Source organism: Oncorhynchus masou, chromosome 23 (assembly GCF_036934945.1).
Source record: "Oncorhynchus masou masou isolate Uvic2021 chromosome 23, UVic_Omas_1.1, whole genome shotgun sequence".
Taxonomy (NCBI): Eukaryota; Metazoa; Chordata; class Actinopteri; order Salmoniformes; family Salmonidae; genus Oncorhynchus; species Oncorhynchus masou.
In genome coordinates this window covers 46345293-46367495 of record NC_088234.1, presented here as the reverse complement: position 1 = coordinate 46367495, position 22203 = coordinate 46345293, and the positions used below count along the sequence as shown (strand labels likewise).

At 41.1% G+C, this 22203-nt stretch overlaps 1 protein-coding gene across 1 annotated transcript in view; it reads right to left on the bottom strand.

Moving 5' to 3' along the window:
- Positions 1-4346: 4346 nt before the first annotated feature.
- Positions 4347-22203, bottom strand: part of LOC135509996 (synapse differentiation-inducing gene protein 1-like) — a 45242-nt gene continuing 27385 nt past the window's right edge. The window contains exon 4 of the mRNA XM_064930806.1: positions 4347-6268. Coding sequence (XP_064786878.1) covers positions 6110-6268 — 159 coding nt within the window. The 3' untranslated portion in view covers positions 4347-6109. The remainder of the gene's footprint in view (positions 6269-22203) is intronic.

Here is a 22203-nt window from a genome sequence, read left to right as displayed (position 1 = left end):
CAACTTGCTATTGTCCCACTATTGTTCTGTTATCTGCGCCACTTCTCGATCTGAAGTCCATTATGGTTGCGGTTGCTCCTGTCTGGTCTCTCCTCAGGCTCCAGTTTCTAATGGCAGTGTGTGACTAGCAGAGCACTGCTGTGGTCTCCTTCTTAACCAGGTGGTATTTTCTGCATCACTGAAAACAAATCCTCATTATTGTCTCTGAAGTCTCCATCTAACCTGTGGTCAATTGCATTCATATTGCTGATTAATAATCAGTGCATTATAATTGAATTCAAACACCCAAGTGAAATGATTACCTCATTACACACAAATAACTGCATTACCACCAAAGATTTGTTAAATTTCTCAGTCAGGCATTGTTCAGAAGTAGACTTCCGCTCACTGAAGGGTCAATGTAGAATTTGCTAAATATGTAGCTACAACGATGGTGCGGTATGCTGAGTGGCTCAAGCATGATCTTCAATGTACAGACACGCTTGATTCAACCCCCCCAGAGGCAGGGCTTCATAGGAGCGCCATCTCACAGTGTTTGGGTCTGCTGCGCCGATCCTGTGAGACCAGGCTGGGATTGCCTTCTTCCTTTATTTTTCTCTACTGTATGACGGAACAGCTTGGAGTCTGTGTGATCGCACAAGAACTCTCTATGGCATAAGCCGGGCGAACACAACAGTGGAGGAGAGACAGTAACACTCTGTCTATGTGAGGTGACCCAACTCTGATTGTTCATTACAGGCTAACATCTGATTAGCCACAGTCCCTGTATTCTTTATTAGATAATATGACACTATCCATGATGTCTCAGTTGGAACACAAGAGTCGGTTTCTGTATCAGAGTACGCAACAACCTCCTGTTGACCTGCCTTGCTCCCCAACCACTTCTCCCCACTACTGGCCCGTCGAGAGAGAGCTGTTGGCCTCGGAGAAGGCTGGATGAATAAATCATTCAGAGATGAGAGTGGGTTGAGTCATCACTGCTACGTGTCACAGAAGGTGGGCTCTAAATTAACTTGCACATTAATTAACATTTTCAGCTTTCATGGAAACCCGAGAGCGAACCCTTTAGAGTTAATCGAATAGAGTAAGACCAGGGCCCTTTTCATTCCTTTTTGTGTTGTATTATGACCAGCTTAATCTCAGCAATCTTCAATTTACCCATATAATGATCATATTGAATTTTGGATGAAACATCTGAGTGGAGGGTTGAGATGCAAACCTGGCTCAGTATTATACAGACAATCTATTTCTTCTGTGAAATGATTTATGTGCTGTCCTATGCAGGTAGTGTATAGCATGTCACAATGTGTGTGTGCGTGCCTGCCTGCGTGCATGCGTGCACGTGTGTACATGCGTGGCCATTATTCATACCTTATTCACGTGGCAGATATTCTGCGATGTGACTCTAACATGGATCTTAGGGACAAGATGTCTACAGTATTTCGTCACAATTAACCTTTTGGCTCAGGGGAGAGGATGTAACACTCTACAGATCTCGGTTGACGTTTCTTCTTATTTACCTGCAGCCCAAACCACTGTGGTGCATCAATAGAAAAGATCATTAAAGAAGATCTCATACCTCCCGTAATGTACATTATTAAGGGCAGTGTATAACGATATAAACACTGTATGTTTTCAGTTACCCACAGCAATTGGTTTTCTTGTTTGCATACATTTTGCATGACCAAATATCATAATGTATAATACATAAAAAACATCTATATATATATATATATATATATATATATATATATATATATATATATATATATATATATATATATATATATATATATATATATATATTCCTTTCCTGCCTTATTCCTGCTTGAACATAACAGGTGTAAATGTCTCACTGCTGCAAAATCTCAGTAAGCTTGTCTGTCCCTCTGTGTCTCCTCCTCATCATAGCCCAGTTCAGCCCGGCCCAGTGTTTCTGTGGAAGAAAACTCAATCACTATTAATTTCTGATTAATGGGCCTTGGAGGGAAAGCGGCTGCTGCGATTCATCGACTAGATTCCTTCTCGCCTCAAGAACACTGACGTAGCAGTCTTGAGCAGGTTGGGCCCACAAGCTTTCAATATTATTCCGGCTCTATGCCTGGAAATGCCTTTGTCTGTAGCAAAAGATCCCAATTTCAAACTCTCCAAAAAACATTCTAAAAACGGGCAATAATTTATATTAACTGAAAAATGATCTTATGTAGTTTTTTGCAATAGCCTCTGTGAGTTTAAATAGTATTTACTGCTCTATGCTCTAACTAATATTTACTGCTCTATGTTCTAACTAATATTTACTGCTCTATGTTCTAACTAATATTTACTGCTCTATGCTCTAACTAATATTTACTGCTCTATGTTCAAACTAATATTTACTGCTCTATGCTCTAACTAATATTTACTGCTCTATGTTCTAACTAATATTTACTGCTCTATGTTCTAACTAATATTTACTGCTCTATGTTCTAACTAATATTTACTGCTCTATGCTCCAGCTAATATTTACTGCTCTAACTTCTCTATGCCACTGCACAAGAACCACACCCACATGAATGGTAGCATCTTCCCATGTCATTCACTTTGTGTTGCTGGTTCAGACCAGCAATGATTTTTGCTTGTGCTATGTAATGTGTCTGACCTATCAAAACTCTGGAGCCGAACACGCTCTATTTGACTCAATGATTGACATTGAGAGTTAAGTGTCAAATGGGGGGGTGTTGTGCTAATCAACATTTGAATTACAATGTATCACCTTTTATATTTTACCCTGCCAACTGATAAGCTAAACGACAATGATGTGATACTCGGCTACAAATGACAGCATTACAAATTTGGGGAAGTCGATGCTGCCTCAAAGTGCAGTCTTACACAACCATAATCAATGCCCTTCACTTGTTTAGGAGGATACGGACGACAGCAATGCATATGAATAGACTGCACTATCATCATCCCTGCTTTCCAGATCAGATGTCCTGCCAGTTAACATAAACATGGTGGAAGCCACCGTGCATTAAGCTAATAACCCATCTTCCCCCACTCCCTCAGTCCCCCGCTCTCCAAATCCTTATTAGATAGAGTTGTGGGCTCACTGGCCTGCTCCTAGCACACAGCTGTTTACAGCATGCTAGGTTTGCTTTGTCACTAATGGCAGCTCTTTGCCTGGGAGTTGCTAGTTTGAGGTTTCTGGTGATAAGGTGTCTTCTGCTTAACAATGAGAGTTCTAATTCATTGTTCCAGTGCTTTCAATTCATGCTGTCGATACATTTATAACGGCCAAACGCAAAAGACTGTCTCTGCTTCTTTATTGTATTGTAACACATGTTGGAGGTCTAGACTAAAAAATGTGCTGCTAATGTAAAAAAAAAATGTTTTTTGTAATCAGATTACATGTAAATAGTTACTCCCCAACCCTGTCTATAGCCATAAACGTTGGGTGGTAGATATCTTCATTACCATCAAAATCCTTGCATTTACAGCTTAGCTGTTGTTTTTGCCTCTGCTGGGTTTCCAGCCCCTGTGACTCAGGGTCTTATAGCCTATTGGTATGAATCAGCCTGGCCCCCGGGATTCACTGAGCAGGTGTGTCTATTCTCCCAGTGGTTAGCCCAGGACACACAGTGTAAAGCACCTGGATCAGACCCACTGAGGATTCATAGAAAAGGCATGAAAGGCATTCAGCACTTAAAAGCCTACAGTACAATACGCTTTTATCACCGAGTCTCTCTCATGTCACATATAGATATGATACAACTAAATCCCACCCTCTCCCAACCCACCTCTCTGACATGGAAGTCTTGGCATGCACTTAGAGCCGCGCTAACTACTACGGCGCCCTCAATGTCATGTAAAATGGATGAATCGTCTGGCAAGCTAATATTTGACAGGCAGCGAGAGGTTTCTGCTGCCATGAAATATGCAGTGCGTGCAGGTCATTAGTCATTCTTGGGGAAAGGCTGAATGTAGTTGTACTAGTATGTGCAGTGGAGGTGAGCTGAGGAAATCAGGGGAGTGAGTAGGGAAACCTGATGCTTGAGCAGTGTCCATACTTTAGATCTGTGCGGACTTTAATAAACACTCAAACATTTTTTGTGTGTCTAATAATATTTGTTTTTTTAGAAGCCTTTATGTTGTGCATATTATAATTTATTTTTTAAAACATATTTTATAATGGACAGCATATGCAACAAAATAGCCTAACCTGTAAAACATTTTAACCAGATTATTTCATGTGGTAATACTGTATATGTTGTAATAAGCAAAGCTATTGTGCATGAAGAAAAAATACAATCATTTTAAGAAAGTTGCAGCTGAACCAACCAAAGTCAGATTGTGAAACCACAGGCACGTCAGACATAACACTACATTTAATTTGCAAGCACTTTTATGTCAAACACTGACTCTCCCAATGAGTCTCCAAAACATAGACAGTTGACATAGTAGCAGTATACAGCAGGAGAAGAAAAAAAAAATATTGAAAAAAAAAAAATGATGTATCACATCTATTCCAGTATGTTTATAAACAAAAAGCATAGAGGTATTTACAGCATGGCTTATGCCTCCAAGGACCCGTCTGCTTTCCCCCCCCCCCCCCTTATTTGTGCCTATCAACATTGAGGTACTATATCTCTGTGTATGCTGGTTCTGTTGGGGAGCTGCAGACTGTGCTCTTCCTATACCTGACGGAACATAAAAGCATGTCGTCGTAGGGCTACAACAAAAGCTTCACATTTCAGGTGTGAAACATGTGTTAAAAAATATTGTGCTGCGAGGAAACATCAGTTCTTCCTTGAGATAATAGCGCCACCAGGATACTGTATTGGAGTGTGGTGGCACTTTAATGTACAGTGCCTTCAGAAAGTATTTATGCCCCTCGGCTTATTCCACATTTCGTTGCTACACGGCCTGAATACCACTCAGGTTAGTATTGTGGAGTAACTATAATGTTGTTGATCCATCCTCAGTTGTCTCCTATCACAGCCATTATAACTGTTTTGAAGTCACCATTGGCCTCATGGTGAAATCCCTGAGAGGTTTTCTTCCTCTCTGTCAACTGAGTTAGGAAGGAGGCCTGTATCTTTGTAGTGACTGGGTGTATTGACACACCATCCAGAGTGTAATTAGTAACTTCAGCATGCTCAAAGGGATATTCAATGTCTGCCCCCCCAGATAATTTTACGTGTGGTGTACAGAGATGATGTAGTCATTCAAAAATCATGCTAAACACTATTATTGAACACAGAGTCCATGAAACTTATTATGGGAGCATAATTTTTACTCAACTTATTTAGGCTTGCCATAACAAAAGGGGTAGAATGCTTATTGACTGAAGATATTTCAGCTTGTAATTTTTTTAATGAATTTGTAAAAATGTCTACAAACATAATTCCACTTTGACATTATGGGTTATTGTGTGTAGTCCAGTGACAATGAAAACCTCAATTTAATGCAAATTCAGGCTGTAATCAAGTGGTGTGAATACTTTCTGTAGGCACTGTATATAAACCATCACATTACTTTATAGAATTTGTAATATTCAACCGAGAAATGATCCAGTTGAGCTGCACTATGTGACATCCACAGATCAATTCAATGTGACGTAGAATAAATGTATACAGGTTGAATGTTTGGATGAGTGACATCTTTTATCCATGACAGGAGCTGCCAAATGTGACTGTTAGTGTGGTAAATGTAGCTGGACATCCATAACTCACCGTTAACGGAGCATTGAACATGCCCTGTAAACGTACAATATGCTCTTGGTACAGGTAATATTTAGTGCATGTTGGTTTGACCTCTCACAGGCTGTGTTATGCCTTGGTAAAACTCAAACCAATTTTAAACATCTAAAAAATAAAATCAGTTGTGTATGGAACGACAAACAGTCTCCGTTTTTTCTTGGTGAAAATGCGAGAATAACTTGACCGTTAAAATACCATTATCCATATCAAGAACCTCATGTTAGAGCTCACGAATTGTGTCAACCATATGGCCAGGTTCTGTCCATCCTGATAGTCCCATAGTTTGCAGGTCCATATTCCATTGTTTAATTGCCCCCAAGTGAACCATACCCCCAGCGCAGTCAGTACAGTGCAGTGGGGGCAGGGCAAGGCTACAAGTGGTGGTTCTTGGAGAGGTATGCGATGAGCGCTACAGCCACGCCCACATATATGCCTGTGCCGATGGTGATTGACAGCACAGCCAGGAAGAGGGCACGTCTGGAGCTGGAGCTGGCCAAGTGTAAGTCCCCCTTAGACACCGCCTTGTTCGTCTGAGAGAGAGAGAGAGAGAGAGACACCGAGGGCAAAGGAGAGAGAGAGACAGAATTACCCAATTAATAGGAGGAAATTAAACAGTAAATTAGCCCTTTCCAGTGAAATGTATGGGGGAACTTGGAGGCGCTCAGCAAAACATGGCAACCCACAGCGGATAAATAACAAAATCCACTGTGACTCAACTCTCCAACTGGGCCTGTATCCTTCTGAAGTCCACAAGACATTATCAAGACTAAAGAGGGATATTCTGATTAATATAGCTCAATACCCTAGAAGTATTCCTTATTATGTCATCTATATACCGCCCTGACCTCCCCTATTACCTTGCTGAGGACCATTCTTGGTTTGTTAGCAAGCAGTCCTTTTAACTTCAGCATTATGGGTAGCAATCAAAAGGCTGCCTATAGACAGGCCCCCTCTAACATTGTTAATTGTGCAAGTTTGAATACCAAAACATTTAATAATGAACCCAATCCTCAATTAAAGATTCCAGACAAAGTTCATCACGAGGTGGGTAGCGGCTGAAAGCTGATAACCTTACTGGTGCTTGGCCCAAGGTTGAAAAAAAACTGTCCTTTGGGTAAATGGAGGGTGCAGACAGGAGATGAAGGGATTGTGATGTTTTTATCTTGTTATTTTCTATGTTCAGACAGGAGCATAACATGGACTCATGTGGAGGGCTCCCTGGGGCAAGAAAACTTTATTTCACATTTTAATGTAGAGTGAACACAATGTTACAGCAAAACAACTGATGCAGAGGGAGGAAGGGCGTCAGAGGAGATGGAGTCCTGCGGGCTACTGATGATTTTTTTTTCTTCTAAAATGATTGGAATTTGATGCCATGTTTTTTTCTGCGTGAATGTGGCCAATGACAGGGTAGCTGAAATATTAATGCATGTAGCCGACCCCAGAGTCCCACGGGAGCCCCGCTGAGACGTTAGCTTTACACCATCACTCAGACACAGTACGTCAGCGATAGAGAGGACAAAGAAAGAGGGAGAGTGAGGAAAGGGTAGTCGTAACAAGGAATGACTAAAGCGGTGCTGTGGTAGTCAATTAAACCATAGTACTTATAGCATACAAGAGGTACTCATGGTCTGTTCGTTTTAGCTCACGTTCTTCTCAAGGTAGCTACGAATGTGTTTTCATTTAGAGGAACCGATGATTATTTAATATGCAAATTGCAATTGTGAAGGTTATGCCTCACGGCCATGCAGTACTACTGCAGGCCACACATAATAGAGTTGTAACCGTACGACCAAGAATGGCGCTGGAGGGGGTGCCTTGTGAAAATTCGGCAGCGAGTGGCTAACCCGCCTCTACCATCAGTTCTATTGGCCAACGTGTAATCACTGGAGAATAAAATGGATGAGCACCGTTCGAGACTATTAACAAGTGTAATATCTTATGTATCACGAGTACAGTGGCTTGCAAAAGTATTCACCCCCCTTGGCATTTTTCCTATTTTGTTGCTTTACACCCTGGAGTTAACATAGATTTGTGGGGGGTTTGTATCATTTGATTTACACAACATGCTTACCACTTTGAAGAAGCAATTTTTTTTTAAATTGTGAAACAAACAAGAAATAAGACCAAAAAAACAGAAAACTTGAATGTGCATAACTACTCCGCCCCCCAAAGTCAATATCACCTTTTGCAGAAATTACAGCTGCAAGTGTCACGCCCTGACCTTAGAGATCCTTTTTATGTCTCTATTTAGGTTTGGTCAAGGTGTGCATTCTATGTTTTGTGTTTCTCAATCAGGAACAGCTGGCTATCGTTGTCTCTGATTGGGAACCATACTTAGGTACCCTTTTCCCACCTGTGTTTGTGGGAAGTTAACTTTGTTTGATGACACATAGCCTTAAGCTTCACGGTTTGTTTGGTTTATTGTTTTGTCAGCGTCATTTCTTAAATAAAGTCAAATGTATGCTGCACCTTGCTCCTCGTCCTTCAACAGCCGTGACAACAAGTCTCTTGGGGTATGTCTCTATAAGCTTGGCACAATTAGCCACTGGGATTTTTGCCCATTCTTCAAGGCAAAACTGCTCCAACTCTTTCAAGTTGGATGGGTTCTGCTGGTGTACAGCAATCATTAAGGCATACCACAGATTCTCAATTGGATTGAGGTCTTTGACTAGGCCATTCCAAGACATTTAAATGTTTCCCCTTAAACCACTCACGTGTTGCTTTAGCAGTAAGCTTAGAGTCATTGTCGTGCTGGAAGGTGAACCTCCGTCCCAGTCTCAAATCTCTGGAAGACTGAAACAGGTTTCCCTCAAGAATTTCCCTGTAGTTAGCGCCATCCATCATTCCTTCAATTCCGACCAGTTTCCCAGACCCTGCGATTGAAAAACATCCCCACAGCATGATGCTGTCACCACCATGGGTGTGAGAGGTGTTGGGTTTGTGCCAGACAGAGTTTTCCTTGATGGACAAAAAGCTAAATTTTAGTCTCATCTGACCAGTGTACCTTCTTCCATATGTTTCGGGAGACTCCCACATGCCTTTTGGCAAATACCAAACGTGTTTGCTTATTCTTTTTCTTATGCAAATGGCTTTTTTCTGGCCACTCTTCAAAGCCCAGCTCTGTGGAGTATACGGCTTAAAGTGGTCCTTTGGACAGATACTCTAATCTCCGCTGTGGAGCTTTGCAGCCCCATCAGGATTTATCTTTGGTCACTTTGTTGCCTCTTTGATTAATGTCCTCCTTGCCTTGTCCGTGAGTTTTGGTGGGCGGTCCTCTCTTGGCAGGTTTGTTGTGGTGCCATATACTTTACTTTTAATAATGGATTTAATGGTGCTCCATGGGATGCTCAAAGTTTTGGATATTTTTTTATAATCCAACCCTGATCTGTACTTCTCCACAACTTTGTCACTGACCTGTTTAGAGAGCTCCTTGGTATTCATGGTGTCGCTTGCTTGGTGGTGCCCCTTGCTTAGTGGTGTTTCAGACTCTGGGGCCTTTCAGAACAGGTGTATATATACTGAGATCATGATCATTTTTTAAACAAGTAATTTTTTTTCATTTCACTTCACCATTTGGACTATTTTGTGTATGTCCATTACATGAAATCCAAATAAAAATAAATTTTAAATTACAGGTTGTAATGCAACAAAATAGGAAAAACGCCAAGGGGGATGATTACTTTTGAATGAAGACACGGATAATATACAGTTGGCTGGGGTTTTCCGTGCTTCGGCAGGACAGAACAGCTATGTATGGTAAGACGAGGGGTGGTGCTATGTGTCCATTTGTCAATAACAGCTGGTGCGCAATGTCTAATATTAAGGAAGTCTCGAGGTATTGCTCGCCTGAGGTAGAGTACCTCATGATAAGCTTTAGACCACACTATCTACCAAGAGTTTCCATCTATATATTTTTCGTGGCCATCTATTTACCAACACTAATCGACGCTGGCACTAAGACCGCACTCAATGATCTGTATAAAGCCATAAGTAAACAAGAAAATGCTCATCCAGAAGCAGGGCGCTCCTAGTGGCCGGGGACTTTAATGCAGGCAAACGTAAATCAATTTTACCTAATTTCTACCAGCATGTCACATGTGCAAACAGAGAGAAAGAAATTAAACTCTAGACCACCTTTACTCCAAACACAGACACATATAAAGCTCTCCCTTGCCCTCCATTTGGCAAATCTGACCATAATTCAACCCTCCTTATTCCTGCTTACAAGCAAAAACTAAAGCTGGAAGTACCAGTGACCGTACGTACATATCCCAACCAGAAGCCATGGATTACAGGCAACATCCGCACTGAGCTAAAGGCTAGAGCTGCCGCTTTCAAGGAGCGGGACACTAAGACGCTTATAAGAAATCCTGCTATGCCCTTAGACGAACCATCAAAACAGGCCAAGCATCAATACAGGACAAAGATAGAATCCTACTACATCGGCCCTGATGATCATCGGATGTGGAAGGGCTTGCAAACTATTACGGACTACAAAGGGAAACCCAGCCACAAGCTGCACTGATGACGCAATTTCAAATCGCACTCCACACTACCCTTCCCCACCTGGAAAAAATTAAGAACTATGTGAGAATGTGGTTAATTGACTACATCGCAGCGTTCTACACCCCCCTCTGCAACACCATATCTGTCACGATGATCCTCAACATGGGGGCCCACAGTGGTGCGTGCTTAGGCCCTTCTTGTATTCCTTGTTTACCAAAAACTGCATGGCCAACCACGACTCCAACACCATCATTAAGTTTGCTGACAACATATAGTCATTACAAGCAGTGTAGTTAAGCCAAAAATAAATGTTGAGTGGAGTACAGCACAGAGTAGCAGCAGATCGTCAACCCAGTTATGAAGCGGGACTAGACCATTTATCCAGTATCGGCTGCCATATTTTGTAAACCATTGGACTTCTATTGGAGGTATTGTATCGAATCTTTTCCATATGTATTACATTCCCTAAATCCCGTAACCACATTTCAAAGGTAGGTACAGTCTCCAGTTTCCAAAATTGCAATATGAGCCTTTTGGCTAATAGAGTACAAAGAGAGACCGCTTTCCCTTCGTGGTTATTCCCATCAACTGTACCAAACAGAGCGGTCAATGGGTCTGGGGCTATAAATAATCAAAAATGAGAGCCCAGTGAACATGTAACTTAGGACATGTCCAGAATAAGTGGGTCAACGTCCCCTCATCCTGCTTGCACCTCTCACACAGTGGTGAGGTGTCCAGGAATATTTTATGCAGTTTTACTTTGAGTAATGTAACCTGTGTATCACCTTAAACTGTACAAGGTTGTGTCTGGCATTCACTGAACTGTGGTTTATATTCCTGAGAGCTTCTACCCAGTCCTCATCTGAGATTTCTGACCCAAGTTCTTGTTCCCAAGCCCTTTTAATGGTGTCTGTGGATACCTCTATGTGGGCCTGTAGCACATCATACAGTCTAGAGACCGACCCTTTTGAATGGGGTTTGACAAGGATCAAGCTATCTAATGTAGGACTATTTGGCTTCATGCCATACTGTGGGATATGTGTCCTTACAAAATTCCTGATTTGGAGGTATCTGAAAAAATGTGTTGTTGGCATGTTGAACTTTCCCTGTAATTGTTGAAATGAAGCTAACTGACCATCTATGTATAGATTACCAATTGTTGTGAGCCCCTTCTCCCTCCACTGTAAAAACACCACATCATCCAATGCGGGGTGGAAAGCATATAATGACTATATGCTGTCTTCATATCCATATACCACCTAATGTGATTTTGTTTTATTTTGTGTATGTGTGAGTTAAGTTTTGTTTTGTCCTCTAAATTGGCCATCCCATTCAACAGTACAATGAATGTCATTGTTAGTATCGCTGTCTTTTTTATTTGATTTTTATTGTAAAATAATAAACATATAAAAAAAAAAAAGTTTGCTGACGACACAACAGTGGTAGGCTTGATCAGCGACAATGATTAGACAGCCTATAGGAAGGAGGTCAGAGACCTGGCAGTGTGGTGCCAGGACAACAACCTCTCTCAATGTGAGCAAGACAAAGGAGCTGATCGTGGACTACAGGGAAAAAGGGGCCAAACAACCCCCATTCACATCGACGAGGCTATAGTGGAGCGGGTCGAGAATTTCAAGTTTCTTGGTGTCTACATCACCAACAAACTAATATGGTCCAAAACACACCATGAAGAGGGCAAGACAACTCCTTTTTGTCCTCAGGAGACTGAAAAGATTTGGCATGGGTCCCCAGATCCTCAAAAAGGTCTAAAGCTGCAACATCGAGAGTATCCTGACTGGTTGCATCACCGCCTGGTATGGCAACTGCTCGGCATCCGACCGTAAGGCACTATAGAGGGTAGTGAGTACAGCCCAGTACATTCACTGGCGCCAAGCTTCCTGCCATCCAGGACCTATAAACTAGGCGGTGTCAGACGAAGGCCCCAAAAAATTGTCAGACACTCCAGTCATTCAAGTCAGACTGTCCTCTCTACTACCATAAGGCAAGCGGTACCGGATCGCCAAAAGGCTCCTTAAAAAACATCTTTGGGATCGGTGTCCCTTCCACGGGTCGGTTGAGCTAACGTGGGCTAATGCGATTAGCATGAGGTTGTAAGTAACAAGAACATTTCCCAGGACATAGACATATCTGATATTGGCAGAAAGCTTAAATCCTTGTTAATCTAACTGCACTGTCCAATTTACAGTAGCTATTACAGTGAAATAATACCATGCTATTGTTTGAGGAGAGTGCATAATTTTGAACATGAAAAGTTATTAATAAACAAATTAAGCACACTTGGCCAGTCTTGATACAGAATTTTGAACAGAAATGCAATGGTTCATTGGAAATGCAATGGTTCAGGTCTAAAACTTTGCACATGCACCAGTGCCATCTAGTGGCCAGAAACTAAATTGCACCTGTGCTGGAATAATACATCATGGCCTTTCGCTTGCACTTCAAAGATGGTACAAAAACAATACAAAAGTACAGTTTTTTTGTTGTATCATCTTTTACCAGATCTATTGTGTTATAGTCTACTACATTCCTTTCATATTTCCACAAACTTCAAAGTGTTTCCTTTCAAATGGTACCAAGAATATGCATACCCTTGCTTCGGGGCCTGAACTACATGCAGTTAGATTGGGGTATGTCATTTTAGGGGAAAATTGAAAAAAAGGGGCTAATACTTAAGAGGTAACAAATTCTACCCCGAAGCCATAAGACTGCTGAACAATTAATCAAAGGCCACCCTGACTATTTACATTGACAGTCACTTTACCTCTAACTACATATACAAATTACCTCAACTAACCTGTACACCTGCACATTGACTCGATTTTGGTACCCCCTGTATATAGCTTCGGTATTGTTATTTTATTGTGGTACTTTTTATTTTATTTAGTAAATATTTTCTTAACTCTTTCTTGAATTGCGTTGTTGGTTAAGGGCTTGTAAGTAAGCATTTCATGTTGTATTCGGCGCATGTGACAAATACAATTTGATTTGATTTAAGGCTGTGTTTTTCAAGTCAGCCCAATTCTGATATTTTTTTCACTAATTGGTATTTTTTCATATCATATCAGCTCTTTTGTCAATAATTGGTAAAAAAAAAGATCAGAATTGGGCTGCCTGTGTAACAGCCTATGCTGTTCAAGGTTACAGAGTCGGGGCTAATTGATAATTGTGAACACCAGGCTGGCAGCGGAGATGTCATTCAGTGGAACCGGTCCGTCCTGTCATGACAATTTCATTTTCACACCAAACAGTGCCAAAGAACAGAGGTGTTGGAATAATTGACACATAGTTCAATTCAAATGTGTTACCAGTGTGAAAAGACCATAACCAATCATGTGGAATCACAGGGAGGGATAACACCACCTTTGTGTTAGGATCTGTGTAACTTGTGACCCAAGTTGTGGGATCGTTCATAAATTCCAGCCTTTTATGTTCAAAAGAACCAGGATTCTTCTCTTACTCCATCATATAAACTAGATAAACCTAATAGGTTAAGTGAACATGCATTTTCTCTCATAGTTCTCATGATGCCGAGAATGATTAAATATGCACATGCCATGCCAAAACATAAATATTGTCACGAGGACAAATGTTTTCCATTACAATGATCAATACAATATCCGTTTTAATGTAGTCTGGAGGAGAGACACAGCTGTCATTCAGTCCACTGCTTTCTGTAATACAGAAAAATCGAATTCAGTCAATGTGATCGAATATCTTTCCACTGACACATGATCGTGGAGTGTCATTGTTAACCAAGCAAACACATCCACGGTGTGTACCGATGCCTCCTTAGTCTATGTAAGGTTCCTCTGTACATTTACCCCTGTGGCCCTGCAATGCAAACTCAAGTCAAATAGATGTATGTAATGGTTCCTGTCAGGACATACATTTCAGTCCTTGAGCGCAGGGAGTTCTGTGCTCTATTTATATTACTGGCATATGTATAGGCCTGAGGAACAGAGAATTCGGTTTTTGGATTCAGTCCGGTCTGCAGCCTCAGTTAGAAGCTTTCGTGGAAGGCTATTATCTTGTTTTTCATTTGACTCACCGCGGATAAAATGTGCTTGAATCAATTAGGATATTACCTAATGACTTACTATGTCAACAAGACTAACCCTAGCTCTGAAGAACTTAAATGGTACTCCAAACTGTAAAAAGTTTTTTATTTAAGATGTGATTTCACCCTCTTGCCTACGTCCCTCAATGACAAATATATTAATGACGTATTTACAAGAGAGAAGAAGGCCAATAATATATTACGCAATAATCCATTCATTTTCAGATCGACTAAAATTCCTCCTACTTGAAAATTGGTAATATACACTTAAACCTAGTACTCATTAGAGACAAGGATATATATAAAACAAGGTAATCATCTTTTAAAAAAGGAAGCATAATGATTTCTCCAATCAAAAAGCTTAATTCTTGGAAGCCAAGGTAATCAAGGTAATTCAAACAATTTATTTCAGTTTTTGCTGCTGCTTCGCATTGAGGTCAAATATACTCTCTTATGTATATAATAGATTACATTTACTGTGTTTGGGTGGACAACCCACCCCTAACACACACACACACACACAGTCACTGTCCAACTCCAAACAATGCTACCATGAGGAGCAAAGGCTGATTATCATCCCCTGCGTGGGGATCCCTGTTCCATGGTTAATCTGGGCTTGATTGTATTATTTCATTTGAAGAGATCAAACTCCCACCCACTGCCTCCAACATACAGAGCCATGACTGCATGGAACTCCCATCTCCAATTACTCAAGCAAACAGCAAAATTACCTTTGGAAAAATAGACGAAACAACATTTTATGGGACGGCTGGGACTGTGGGGACACACAAACACACATTTTAGTTGCATCGTTTGTACCATGATTTTTGTATATCGTTGTATTTTACATCTGTGTGACATTCCTTGTCTGTCACTGTATCAGAGTTTTGTTGCTTGCCATGTTTAGTGTTTTTTTTGTGGTCGCCAGGAAGAATAGCTGCTGCTTTGGCAAAAGCTAAATGGAGATTCTAATAAACCAAAAAATAAACCAAACCGAAAAACAACATAGTTATAGTGGAAGTCTGAGAAAGATTTCACTGCGTCACCCGGAGCACAACGTATGTTTGCTGTTGTTGAACGCAGAAGACTGAACTAAAGAACTCAAATCTGAAGCTTTTTTTATTACTGTAGTCTCTGTATTTGATGTAACACACATATACGCAGGGAGGAGGGGGAGTCGGGCATGACACAAACAATGACCTTCACTATCTCCAAGTTGTGAGTACACATGCACAGTATAATCATTCACAGAGTTATGCGAAGGTAATATAGGCCTTTGTTAACATGACAATGAACCATAATAGATCTGTGTTGTCTATCACATTACATACAGTGTACAAAACAGAATGAGTAATTTCTGCATACTTGAAAAGGTCAGCGGACATGGTTGTTTAGGCTGCCTGCAGAATTGTAAATGAGGACAATGAAACATGCAGGTGGACATGAAAATGACTGATGAATGTGTACAAAACATTAGGAACACCTTCCTAATATTTTGCCCTCAAAACAGCCTCAATTTTTTGGGACATGGACTCTACAAGTTGTCGAAAGCATTCCACATGCTGGCCCCTGCTTCCCACAGTGTCGAGTTGGCTGGATGTCCTTTGGGTGGTGGCCCATTCTTGACACACACAAGAAACTGTTGAGTTTGAAAAAGCCAGCAGTGTTGCAGTTCTTGACACACTCAAACTGGTGTGCCTGGCACCTACTACCATACCCCATTCAAAAGGGTACTTAGTTTTTATTTAACCTTTATTTAACTAGGCAAGTCAAATTCTAATTTACAATGACGGTCTACCCCGGCCATTCCCGGACGACACTGGGCCAATTGTGCGCCGGGCCTGTGTGACTCCCAATCACAGCCGGATGTGATACAGCCTAGATTTGAACCAGGGACTGTAGTGATGCCTAATGTACTGAGGTGCAGTGCCTTAGACTGCTGCGCCACTTGGGAATCCTTAAATCTATTGACTTGCCTATTCAGCCTCTGAATGGTAAACACAATCCATGCCTCAATTGTCTCAACGCTTAAAAATCCTTCTTTAACCTGTCTCCTCCCCTTCATCTACACTGATTGTAGTGGATTTAACAAGTGACATCAAAAAGGATCATAGCTTTCACCTGGAGTCACCTGGTCAGTCTGTGTCATGGAAAGAGCAGGTGTTCCTAATGTTTTGTGCACTCAGTGTATGAGAGATATCTCTATAGAATGGCTTCGAAGTTATTATTTAAAGGATAAGAGGATAACATACTGAGATCAAGATTTATTAGTAACTCTCATGAGCCCTTTAAAAATACAGATGGTTTGTTTCAGATGACTGACAAATGTAACAAAATGCCACATTGCTCCCAGTCTGTCTCGTTATTCTAACTATCCTCAGTTTTAACTACAGGATGCCACAAAGGGTGTTGTTGAGTCTTACAGACACTACCATTTTCCACCTAGCCCACCCCAGCAGTTAAATGAGCATACTAAGTATGTAAATATGATTAACAACCCTATTGTTCTGCACAGGCGAGAAACAGTTCTTTGTAATTACTGGTTCAATTTAAGTTGGCTTAATGAATTACAATCAAATCAAAACCAAACCGAATTAACCGCGGAGCAACCACAGTTCCTCAGATGCAGTAAGGAGAAAGAGAAAACAACCATTTTCAGAATGAAAAACGTGTTTTACAAACACATTAGACAATTATCTTCTACCCTTGAGATCTGAGGGCGTTGACTGAAAATAAATCTTTCACATTTCAACAAAACACTTAGTGCTCCTACACTATCATCCACAGGGACATACATGTACTGTATACACCACATGAAACTATAGGTCATTGTGGATATACAGTGACAAGAAAAAATATGTATGTGAACCCTTTGGAAATACCATAAAATGTGATCTGATCTTCATCTAGGTCACAAGACAAAACACAGTCTGCTTAAACTAATAACACACAAACGATCATAGGTTTTCGTGTCTTTATTGAACACACCGCGTAAACATACACAGTGCAGGATGGGGAAATTATGTGAACCCTTGGATTTAATAACTGGTTGACCCTCCTTTGGCAGCAATAACAACCAAACATTTTCTGTACTTGCGGATCAGACCTGCACAACGGTCAGGAGGAATTTTGGGCCATTCCTCTTTACAAAACTGTTTTAGTTCAGCAATATTCTTGGTATGTCTGGTGTGAACTGCTGTCGAGGTCATGCCACAGCATCTCTTTTTTACCCCCTTTTTTCTCCCCAATTTCGTGGTATCCAATTGGTAGTAGTTACGGTCTTGTCTCATCTCTGCAACTCCCGTACGGACTCGGGAGAGGCGAAGGTCGAGAGCCATGCGTCCTCCGAAGCCGCAATGCTTCTTGACACAACGCTCATCCAACCCGGAAGCCAGCCGCACCAATGTGTCGGAGGAAACACCGTACACCTGGCAACCTGGTCAGCGTGCACTGAGCCCGGCCCGCCACAGGAGTCTCTAGTGCGCGATGAGACAAGGACATCCCTGCCGGTCAAGCCCTCCCTAACCCAGAGTCTCTGGTGGCACAGCTAGCACTGCGATGCAGCGCCTTAGACCTCTGCGCCACCCAGGAGGCCCTATGACACAGCATCCCAATCAGGTTGAGGTCAGAACTCTGACTGGGCCACTTCAGAAGGCGTATTTTCTTCTGTTGAAGCCATTCGGTTGTTGATTTACTTCTATGTTTTGGGTCATTGTCCTGTTGCAGACCTTCTGTTGAGCTTCAATTGGTGGACAGATGGCCTAATATTCTCTTGCAAAATGTCTTGATAAACTTGGGAATTCATTTTTCCGTCGATGATGGCAAGCTGTCCAGGCACTGAGGAAGCAAAGCAGCCCAGAACCATGTTGCTCCCTCCACCATACTTTACAGTTGGGATGAGGTTTTGATGTTGGAGTACTGTGCCTTTTTTTCTCCACACATAGTGTTGTCTGTTCCTTCCAAACAACTCAACTGTAGTTTCATCTGTCTACAGAATATTTTGCCAGTAGCGCTGTGGAACATCCAGGTGCACTTTTGCAAACTTCAGATGTGCAGAAATTGTTTTGTTTTTTGGACAGCAGTGGCTTCTTCCGTGGTGTCCTCCCATGAACACCATTCTTGTTTAGTGTTTTACGTATTGTAGACTCGTCAACAGAGATGTCAGCATGTTCCAGAGATTTCTGTATGTCTTTAGCTGACACTCTAGGATTCTTCTTAACCTCATTGAGCATTCTGCACTGTGCTCTTGCAGACATCTTTGCAGGACAGCCACTCCTAGGGAGAGTAGCAACAGTGATGAACTTTCTCCATTTATAGACAATTTGTTTTACAGTGGACTGATGAACATCAAGGCTTTTAGAGATACTTTTGTAACCCTTTCCAGCTTTATGTAGGTCAACTATTTCTTAATCTAAGGTCTTCTGAGATCTCTTTTGTCTGAGGCATGGTTCACATCAGGCATTGCTTCTTGTGAATAGAAAACTCTATTTTTGTGAGTGTTTTTAATAGGGCAAGGCAGCTCTAACCAACATCTCCAATCTCATCTCATTGATTGGACTCCAGGTTAGTTGACTCCTGACTCCAATTGGCTTTTGGAGAAGTCATTAGCCTAGGGGTTCACATACTTTTTCTGACCTACACTGTGAATGTTTAAATTATGTACTCAATATAGACAAGAAAAATACAACAAGTTGTGTGTTATTAGTTTAAGCACACTGTGTTTGTCTATTGTTGTGACTTAGATGAAGATCAGATCAAATTTGATGACCAATTTATGCAGAAATCCAGGCAATTCCAAAGGGTTCACATACTTTTTCTTGCCACTGTATCTATGAGTGAAACATTTTTATACATGGTAAAAACCTTTGCTTTGTGGAATATGTCTGCCATCGCTCAAGGAGGATTTTCGTTCCTAGCTTATTCCATACAAGGCCCACTCTCACACAATCGTGCCAAAATATTATGTAAAAAGCTTAGCCAATTTGTGTGGAACATGTTCTAAAAGCAGTGAATCAGATTATACACACTGGCGTAGCAAAAACAGATTGTTGCAGTTTGGTATCGTAACATTGAGACCTCACTTTAGGGTGTCGGGACCTATTCAACTTTGCCCATGTGATATGACGGAGATTGATTTAAATAAGATCGACAGTAATAATAATCATCTTGTGACAAAAAAAAGGTCATTATTAAGCTGCACATATAATCCTGTGTTTTTCCATCTCACCATTTGTATACACCACTACCTTATTTAAAGAATAACAACTACATGGCAAATATTATGCCCAGGAGGGTAGTTATAACAATCCCAATACAATCCTCCTTGACGACACCAATGAATCAAAAGAATTCAGCCAATGACAGAAGAAACGGTTGAGTGTTACAGGTGATAGTAAACATGCCAGGTAAACAACCTCTCCCTCAACATTAACAGCAAAACAAAGGAGCCGATCGTGGACTTCAGGAAGAACCAGGCTGGACACGCCCCCATCAACATGGCCGCCGTACATATCTCAGAGAAGATGAAATGGTCTAACCACACGGACAACGTAGTGAAGTCACGACAGCGACTCTCCAACCTCAGGAGGCTGAAGAAATGTGGCCTGTCCCAGAGGGGCCCGCACAGTGTTCTACAGGAGAACCACCTGTTCCTGTTACTCCCCCTAAGGACATTTTCCCCTCACACCCTCAACGTTCACTTACCTTACCTGCTGCTCCACCTATGGACAGTCTTTCTCATGCAGCTCTTCCCCCTGCTACATATGTGTCCCCCGAAGGACAGTCCTACCCCACAGACTTTTGCCCCCACCCCAACGAGTCACTGTTGCGGTTGTTAATATGTATATTATAATTTTTTTCATTAAAATTGCTATAGATTTTTTTTCACTTGATTCCCACACCCCCTCAATGGTCAGGCTTCTCCCCTTATGGTCATTCCCCCACACCCCCTAAACAGTCTTTATTCTGCCTCTACCTCAATGGACATATATTTATTCATCACTGCCACAGTTGTTATTGTGTATATAGTTCTATTTCCATTGTTGTTTTTTATGACCATATTCTTTATTTTGCCTGGTCCTGCATGTTGGAGCTCAAAGCCTAAGATTTTCACTGCACCCTGCAATCACACCTGCAACCCTGTACATGTGACTATTAAATACTGAAACGGAATCCTAGAATACTATTCTTGTTTATCCATGCATCTGTGGCTTTGATAATGGAAATCCTGTGGAAACACACTATACCGGTCTCAACCTAAACTAAATGAGGTGTTACCTACAGTATTCTTACACAGCAGTTAAATGACCAGTCAGGCCGTTTAAATCTCCAGCAGATCCTGTGTTTAGCTGTTCAATCTGTTTGGACGGTGCGCTCCCAGTTTAATCAATCTTTGGGCCAGTAAATGGAACCCATGCACTTCTGCATTACATGTGGATGCTACCATGATTACGGATAATCCTGAATGAATCGTGAATAATGCTTTTGAAATTTAGACACACATATCCCCCCTAAAAAAATGGCGAGGGGGGTATGGTATTTGCGTGTCTAACTTTCTCACTCATCATTATTCATGATTCATTCAGGATTATTCGTAATCACGGTAGCCTCCACGTTAATGTAGAAGTGTTTAGAAACATATGCTATTGTTATTTGTCTCAATATTTTTGGTCCCCTAGAATAGGGGAACTACATACAAAAAGTGCTGTAATTTCTAAACTGTTCACCCGATATACACTACCGTTCAAAAGTTTGGGGTCACTTAGAAATGTCCTCATTTTTGAAAGAAAAGCACATTTCTTGTCCATTAAAATACATAAAATTGATCAGAAATACAGTGTAGACATGGTTAATTTGGAAAATGACTATTGTAGCTCTAAACTGCTGATATTTAATGGAATATCTACATAGTGTACAGAAGACCATTATCAGCAACTGTCACTGTGTTCCAATGGCACATTGTGTTAGCTAATCCAAGTTTATCATTTCAAAAGGCTAATTGATCATTAGAAAACCCCTTTGCAATTATGTTAGCACAGCTGAAAACTGTTGTTTTGATTAAAGAAGCAATAAAACCGTCCTTCTTAGACTAGTTGAGTATCGGGACATTTGTGGGTTTGATTACAGGCTCAAAATGCCCAGAAACAAAGACCTTTCTTCTGAAATTTGTCAGTTTATTCTTGTTCTGAGAAATGAATTTTTATTTCACCTTTATTTAACCAGGTAGGCTAGTTGAGAACAAGTTCTCATTTGCAACTGCGACCTGGCCAAGATAAAGCTTAGCAGTGTGAACAGACAACACAGAGTTACACATGTAGTAAACAATTAACAAGTCAATAACACAGTACAAAAAAGGGGAGTCTATATACATTGTGTGCAAAAGGCATGAGGAGGTAGGCGAATAATTACAATTTTGCAGATTAGCACTGGAGTGATAAATGATCAGATGGTCATTGAAGGCTATTCCATGCGAGAAATTGCCAAGAAACTGAAGATCTTGTACAACGGTGTGTACTACCAATAATTGAAACTGCTTTTTGTTGTTGTTGCAATAAATCACTGTCCGTCTATGAAAATGCCCATTTTGTTATAGATTTAGCTAGAACAATGCATAATGCACATTCACTAATAATAACAAACTTCCTGTAGCAGGTATTATAGGTCTCATAAACAATCTCTCAAGCACAAGCCCACCTGCTAGTGAGTGGCCAGCAATTGCTTATATTTAAAGTCTAGCTAACTTGGATCTATTTGCCAGCTAACAAGATAGAACAGTTGAATTGTTATGAACACATCCAGTGTTGCCATGTTCGCTGTTTTCCCACAATTGGGCTACTTTGAAAACTATGTCGCGGGTGAAAATGTATTGGTCGCACGTGG